The sequence below is a fragment of the Sipha flava genome, unplaced genomic scaffold, assembly GCF_003268045.1.
Source record: "Sipha flava isolate LNK unplaced genomic scaffold, YSA_version1 130_pilon_pilon, whole genome shotgun sequence".
Lineage (NCBI taxonomy): Eukaryota > Metazoa > Arthropoda > Insecta > Hemiptera > Aphididae > Sipha > Sipha flava.
Window position 1 is genome coordinate 933,187 of NW_020271756.1, and position 8,813 is coordinate 941,999.

The 8,813-nt window shown below is 33.4% G+C and overlaps 1 protein-coding gene across 1 annotated transcript; it reads right to left on the bottom strand.

The window, feature by feature from the left end:
- Positions 1-5,674: 5,674 nt before the first annotated feature.
- On the bottom strand, positions 5,675-7,225 carry LOC112694459 (craniofacial development protein 2-like). Its single transcript, XM_025569922.1, has one exon. The coding sequence runs from the start codon at positions 7,223-7,225 to the stop codon at positions 5,675-5,677; it is 1,551 nt and encodes a 516-aa protein (XP_025425707.1).
- Positions 7,226-8,813: the final 1,588 nt, after the last annotated feature.

An 8,813-nucleotide genomic window follows, 5' to 3' on the forward strand; every position in this document is an offset into this window, starting at 1 on the left:
AGTGCGTTCTTCTCTGGAATACAACTCCGTCGTATGGTCACCTTCTAGTGTGGTTCATACACAGAGCTTAGAAGCTATTCAAAATCGTTTTCTTCGTTTTATCTCTTACAAATGCAATATACCACGTAAACCTCACTCACAATATACACCGTTATTAATCAAATTAAATATGACCACTCTAGCGGCAAGGAGAAAAATCATTGATTTGAAATTTCTATATAAAATAGTAAATGGTTTTTTAAATTGTCCCGAATTTCTCAGCTGCTTAAATTTTAATGTTCCTCATTGTCGTACTAGATCTGCAAATACTTTTTATATTCCATTACAAAGAACTAATTACGCACTTTGTTCACCTATTAGTAGATTAATGAAAATAACTAATGACGTCCAAATAGATCTATTTAGTTTTCCTTCTTTTGAATGTTTTTGTAACTTTATTGCGTATCTGTGAACTATTTCTGTCACTTATATTGTTATTGTCCTTATTATATTTTTATATTGTTTTATAGCTTTTAATATTATTATTTTTTATTTATACTATACATTTACTGTATTTCTTTTATTAGATTTAAGTCACAAATTGTTATTAAATTTTAAAAAATTGTAATTGGGTCTTACCCGTTTTAATTAATAAATAAATAAATAAATAAATAAATAACAAATACCAACATATAGGCACTGATACCCATAGGCTCATCAAGCACATAGAGTAACACACTATCTTTGAAATGACAAACGTAAACGGTCCTTTTAATACGTTGAGTGCTGAACGTCGACATTAGTCAAAGTTTTCAGCACTCGCGGTTTTAACTCATTCAGTGATAAATGTCTACAAATAAAATACAAGAAACGATGTTTATTTGTTATTTTTTTTTAGGTTATTCTCGTTGTATGTGTTTTCCTCAGTTCACGCACGTTCGCGATAATGTCGTCGTCGTGCAAACGCTGTGGTCAGACCGATCACGTACGGGCGTCGTCGGCCAAATGTTCGCAGCGCGTATTGTCGCAAAAGCAAAGATTTACCTCGGTTACGACAAATAAAAACGTATCGACATACACCGTTCAAGAGAGTTTCCGCAAGTTTTGTCCGGACTCGGCGTTATGCAAGCGCATAGCCGCGGACGTGTTCGAAGTGTCGGCTCTGGCCGTCGAGGCTTCGGTATACGTACACTATCATTATACGAAACTATTACACTCTGAAGATTGCGGCAACGCGTTTACCGAGAATTCGGCGTTTACGCATAACCATTTGCTCGATTTTTATTATCAGCTGTAGAGCATACGTTAACGTATAAAATGTGTGCCGCTGGACGCCGAATATTTCGCTTTGCGCGAAGCGCACGTATTGCGCAAAACGTACGACGGAAAATTACGGTTGTACATAATCCAATCTATTGCCGTACAACACGAGATGGCCATGAAGAATTGCGTTTGCGTGCACCTGTACGATCGAGTGGTGCGTTACGTGTACTTGCGATACAAAGGCCGGACGCACAAATGGGTTTGGAAGTGTTTACAAAAAACTGTTTTCTCAAGAATATCGAGTCGCCTGCAGCTGGGAAATCACGGAGTTGCTCGAAACTTTGGTCTGCCCCCGGATTACCATGGTTGCGTGGACCTAGAGAAAAATAGGTGGCCGCTGGTTTCGTTTTCGCATAAAAACTGGAAACGTGGTTCCTGCAAAACGGATCGCGATCGTTTTCCGTGTTTCCCTTATTCCGTCCAGGACCCAAGCACTTGAGGTACAACGCCATGGCCTTGTAGAAGCTGTTGTGCGTGGAAAAACTTTGAATTCAAAACGACACACGAAGATTTCAGAGCCGCGGCCCCGACATACTGGTGGCGTTATTTCAACTTGTCGAAACGGCGTTACGGTCAACTGGACCCGTTGACGAATACGATGCGGCCCACCGGGACCGCACGAAATTCGCAATATCATTTACCACGAACGGTTTACTACTGCGTGTCTATAGAGAGATTTACGCGAGATTTGATCGGGGTCGAACCGAAACACAAACGATCCAAAAGAAATAAGTCGAAACCAACTATTTGGATTTGTCTATACTTCTTAAGTAATTAAATGAAGTAATTAAGTAATTATAATATACGGCTTACAAATACCAATGGTCAATTCTCAAACCTCGCTGGAATTTTAAGCGTGCCAACTAGAAACAGTATGCTATCGCATCCCGCATAGTTACACAATAACAATTACATAATACATAAGTTCACCTGATTAGCAAAACCACGGATATGTTAAACTATTCTAATTCAGTAGCGTAGTTGGAGCTTTATCAGGGGGGGGGGGGCTATTTAAAAATTGCAATACACCACAAAACCACCGTTTTTGTTATGAATGGAAAATGGGTAAATAAAATGTTCATCTGGTATATTTGAACGTTTTAACAAGACAGCTTTAGTATAGTATTCTATATTTAATCCAAACAAATTTCCAATATCTAATTCTTCTGAAACTTAAAAAGGTACAGTCATCAAAATAATAATATAATAAAATAAAAATCTGAAATACCTACCAAAATATTAAAATTCAAATTAAAGGTAGAATGAAAAAAAGTATTAAGAGTCTACTTATTATTAATGGAATGTTTATTATCATCAATTTGTATTTGTTCGTCGTTTTCTAATGTTTTATTTTTTTTAGTAGAATATGTAACTAAAATATTTTCTTCAGATTTATTAGTTTTAAAATAATGATTTATTCTCTTCATATCGAAAATTTGAATTTTGATGTGTATATTATGAGAATTCGGCGTGTTTTTGGTTATAATTTTATTGACTTGAGAATGTGCATAGTTGGAGGCAATCACAATCATAACGCGTCTACCTCCACAATAATATTAACAGACGTAGATGGTATTCCGTGGTAGTGTGATATCAATGTATTGCTACAACCACGGTCTTAGAACACAGACTTCTATACTAATATAGAATTCTGAGTCTTACACAGAAGCGGCCCATACACATTCAATATTATTGAAAAAATATTGACGAACATTGATGATGACCATCAATGTATCAATATTCAAGGCTGGGCATTAACAAGTTAAAAAGTTAAAGTTAAGTTAAAAAGTTAAGTTACTTTTAACTAAGTTATTTAACGAGTTACTTTTATTTTCAAAAGTAACTTCCAGCTTAACGAGTTTCTTTTTTTTTTTTAAACAACTTCTAACTTAACGAGTTAATTTATTAATTTGTCCTAATATAAATTTCATATATTTAAAATTATATTTAGTACTTACTAAGTACCTACTGTAATTAATACAATTACATATGTTTATTGAAAATAGTTAGACTTCCATTATATTGTGTTATTTGTTAAGCTTTGATAAAAATGTATGATAATATATTGTACATAAAAAAAGAAAATTAACTTATTTTTAACTAAGTTAAGTTACTTTTTTTTTCAAATTAACTTTTAACTTTTAACGAGTTAAATAAATAAGAAAACTAAATTTTAACTTTAAACTTAACTCACATTTTTCTGTATTAACTTAACTTAACGAGTTAAAATAATTAGTTAACTTGCCCAGCCTTGTCAATATTATTGAAAAATTATTAAACATAATATCATAATCAAATTACCAGGTCCGTTATAAAATAGTAAATCAGATTTAAATTTGCTTTAAACAATTTATTCATTTTAATTATAAACCATTATGCCTGATAATTTAGACAATATTATAATAGCTCTTGCTCTAACTATTTCTTTTCTTGATAAAAGGAAGAAAAAACGGAAGCAGAGGTTTTGGGCTTATGAGAGATTGCAAAAGCGAAATAAATATAATTGTGAAAATCTGTTATCTGAGCTACGATTAAACCAACCTGAAAACTATTGTTTTAATATAATATAATTTAATAAAACTCTGTAAAAGTTTTGGCTGCCACTGTCATTTCTCTTCAATAATCACGATCCTGTGTTCCAGTCGTTGTGACCAGTGATTGTTACACCTAGGTACTTGAAGCTATGTGCTTTCTCAAATACGTAATTATCTACTGTAAGGTCTTCCTCATCTATTTCAGCCAACGTTTCCATTGCTTTGGTTTTCTCCTCATTTATTTCTAGACCAATTTTTTTTGCTTCCTGTATGAGTGTTTTGTTATTTCACTCTACCATTTCCTTGTTTTCTTCTACTAAATTTAGATCGTCTGTAAAATCTAGCACATCTAGCGTGGTTTTGTCAATATTAATTCCGAGTTTATTACTTTGTACACTCTCTCTCTCTCTGCAGTATTCAATCTAATGATTGGTTTGCAGCAATTTCCATGCTTCTCTATCACTAGCTTTTCTCTTCAATTCTTGGTATAAGTTACATCCTTGATCTTCCATTATCTGACTTATGTATTGCAATCTTGGTCTTCCCCTATGGTTTTTTCCGTCGATTACACCTTCTAAGATTAGTAATAGCAGCCCATCATGTCTTAAAATATGACCTATTAATTCGTTTCGCCTTTTCTGTATACTCTTCCACATTGATTTCCTCTCCGATACCTTTTCTAAAACTTCTTCATTAGTGATTCTATCAGTCCAACTTATCTTTTGCATCCTCCTGTAACACCACATTTCGAATGCCTTTATTCTTCTCATTTCTTCTTTTGCAACCGTCCATGTTTCACATCCATATAACATAATGCTCCAGATGTACGTTTTTAGCAGATTCTTCCTGATATTGAGGTCAATGCTTTTTGAAGTAAAAATATTTCTTTTCTTATTAAATGCCACTTTAGCTTGGCATATTCTTTTTATAATTTCTTTTTTGCATCTCCCATCTGAGCTTATAGTGCTGCCTAAATACAAGAAGTCTTCTACTTGTTCAATATTTTCACCATCCTTTAATTTTATACTTGTTCTTATGCTGTTGTATCTACTACATACGAGTACTTTCGTTTTCTTTGTGTTTATTTTCATATGTAAATCTTTTTCCATCACCTGTTCCAATGTTTCTAAAAGTGTTTTTAGATCTTTTTCGTTCTCCGCTATTATTGTAATATCGTCTGTGAATCTCAACATGTCTATTTTGTAACCGTTTACCTTTATTCCTAGTTGTATTCTCTCTCTTATGATATCTATGGCCTCTTGTATATAGGCATTAAATATTAAAGGTGATAATGTACATCCCTGTCTAACATCTTTCTTTATTTTGGACTCTTTTTGAATATCACCTATTTTTATAATTGCTATTTCATTTTTATACAGTTGGTAGAGCAATTTTCTTTCCTTTGTTGCAATTTCTGCTCTTTTCATCATTTTAAACATTATTTCCCAGTTAACGTTGTCGAATGCTTTCTCAATATCAACAAAGGCAATAAACGTTGACTTATCTTTCCTTATTCTTTTCTCCACTATTAATCTTAAAGCCAATATCGCTTCCCTCGTGCCCATATTTTTTCTAAATCCAAATTGGTCCTCTGATTATATGTCTTCTATTTTCCTTTCCATTCTTTTATACATAATTTTTGTTAGAATCTTTGAGGCGTGCGATAGTAAGTTAATGGTTCGATATTGTTCACATTTTATAGCGAATGTCTTTTTTGGTATGGGAATAATTACACTCTTTACAAAGTCGGTAGGTATATCCGCCGTTCTGTAAATATCTCTAATGAGTTTAAATAATTCATTCAGCATATTTTCTCCTGCTTCCTTCCAAAGTTCGGCCTAGATCCCATCTATTCCCGGTGCTTTCTTTGGTTTTAAGTCTCTTAATGCTTTGTCAAATTCTTCTCTTAATATTGGATATTCTACATATTCTTCATCTTGCTCATTGTCGTTTATCTTTTCTAAGTCTGTAACAAACAGTTCTTCTTCTTTGTATAGTGTTTCTATGTATTCTTTCCATCTATCTACAACCTGTTCCTGTTCATAAATTATCTCTCCTTCTTTATTTTCTATTGCTCCATTTTTGAGTGTACGTACTCCGAAGAACCTTTTTACTGTTTTATATGCTTCCTCTATCTTGCCCATTCGTATCAAAATGTCTATTTCCTCGCACTTTCCTTCTAGATATTTTTCTTTTGCTGTTTTTGATTTCCTTATGATCAAGTTTCTTAAAGTCCTGTATCTCTTTTGATATTCATTAGTGTTTAAGTTTTTATACTTCCTTCTCTCTTCTATCATTTCAATAATCTCTGGTGTTATCCATTCTTTCCTCGGTAATGTGCTTTTTGTTTCTTTCATTATCTCAGTTGCTGCATTTGTAGTTGTTTCTCTCAAGGAAGTCCACCTGGTGTTAATGTCCTGTTCTTCATGTGTTTTTATTTTATTTGTGTATTCTTTAAACTTTTCATTTACTTTTTCTTCCTTTAGTTTACTAGTTTGCCATCGATTGGTGTTTCCTCTCCTTTTAATTTTTTTAAAATTGAGATTGCATTTCATCATGACCAAATTGTGGTCACTGTCTATATCCGCACCAGGATAACTCTGACTATCTTTGACTTGGTTTTTAAATCTATTTTTTACCATGATGAAATCAATTTGATACCTTCCCACATCTCCTGGCATTTTCCATGTGTACCTTCTCCTTGGGTGATGATTGAAACATGTATTCGTTATTATCAGATCATGTTTTGCACAAAATTCCACCAGTCTATCTCCCCGATCATTCCTTTTTCTCAGACCATATTTTCCCATAATATTTCTTTCTCCTTTTCCTTCTCCTACTATTGCGTTCCAGTCTCCCATGATGATCAGATTTTCTTCTCCTTTGATTGTATCAATAGCTTTCTCTATTTGTTCGTATACTTCTTCTACTTGGCTATCATTACTGTTGGAGGTTGGCATATAGACTTGTACTATGATTGTGTCTTTTGGTTTGGTTTCTATTTTAACAAGAATAATCCTTTCACTGTACTGCACGTAACTTTTCACTTTCTTTCCAATGTCCTTTCTAAGCATTATGCCAACTCCTCCCCTTCCAGGGTACTTAACAGATGTGCCTGAGTATATAAATCTATAATTTCCACTCCATATATCTCCAGTTTCAAGCCATCTTACTTCCGAAATTTCTAGAATATCAATGCTCATCCTTGCCATTTCTATTTTTAGATTATCCAGTTTCCCAAATTGTAATAGGGTTCGTACATTCCAGGTTGCTATTTTTCTATCTTGTCTACTTTTCTTGACCATTCTTTCTTCTCTAGTAGTCCCCACCCGGAGATCCGAACGGGGGACTATTTTACCTCCGGAATCTTTTACTTGAGAAAACGTCATGTTCATTGCTTTAACTAAGGAATATTAATGCGGTGGTTTCCTATTTGCCTTCCGCATCGCAGTGTAATCACCAGTTATATGGCTGCCATATCTGCTGTTTATTATTTGACGTGTAGCTGTTTCTACCTCTACGAGGTTACCTGCACCTACACTCAATATTGTAGGAGCTGCTGCCCTCCTACAAGTCCCATTTGTCGCCTCTTACGACAGGCAGGGACAAACCGGTGGTCTATTCTAACCCCAACCACCAGTGACACTTTGTACACTGCGTAATACTTTTTCTAATGCTATGTTTAAAAGCATTGGCGATAGTGCGTCACCCTGCTTAAGCCCTGTTATTACTTCAAATTCTTCAGATAATATATAATTCACTCTAACTTAGTATCTTGTTCCGTCCGTACACATTTTCGTCAGTGATATGAATTTCCTATGGAAGCCGAACTCATACATTATATTATATAAGCTGTCGAAAAAAAAAAGAACTTAATCAACACTCAATTTTGTAGTAGTAAATCATGGAATGAAGAGTGGGCATATGTTACAAATAAAGATCTTATTACTAGACCCGGACAAAATATGGAAGGCTTGTTACTACCAATAAAAAAATGGACAACAATAAATCGGATTAGGATAGGACAGGGAAGATGTGGATCTTTATTATTCAAATGGCGCTACAAAGATAGTGCAGCGTGTGATTGTGGGGAAGTGAAACAAACCATGAAACACATTGTGGAATCTTGTCCCAGGAGGTTATTTGAATAAGGGACTGAAGTAATCCACAAAGTTACCAAAGAGGCAATAGAATGGCTAAAAGAACTTGACTTAAACTTATAATTATAACTAATTATTATTTATAACAATACTTAATTATATGTTGATTTATTTTATTTGCGTTTATACTAAGAACTATATTATGTGTGTTACCGGAATGATATATTCTGTTTTTTATTTTGTTTTATTTTATTTTATTATTCTATTATTTGTTACAGTTAAAAATTTAATGGTGTGTTATGTGTTTGATATTCATGCCATAGGAAATAAAAAAATAAAAATAAATATTTTTAACTATTTCTAAGGCTTTGCTTGTAATTTTACTTTTATTATAGTAGTATAATTTATGTATCATAATAATTGTTTAAACTTTTAATAACAATAGGGTATGAAATAGCACAATATTTTTAAATTTTTCAGAAAGTAACTTTAGAAGTTTTAACTTTAACTTTTAATTCCTCTTTGACATACAATATGATTGAATTTTTTTTCATAGTTTACTTCAACTTGAGTACTTCAACTCACGTAAGTCAATTTCGAAAACGTTATTTCGAAAGAAAAAATTGTCACAGGAATGGCCGAAAATGTTTAAAGTGTGCCTTGGCATACTCGGTATACCCTGTTAATCTGCCTATTTCCTTACTGAAATGCGATTTTTGAATATCGATTGCGATAATAATGCAAAAGTCATAATTAAAGTTGACGGAACAAGGGTAGTCTATTCTATAATCAATAGTAATATGAATTACTGATTATTTCGGTGTACGTTTTATGCATGGCCAACAGATGGGAGCACGTGCACGTAGTACACGTCGTC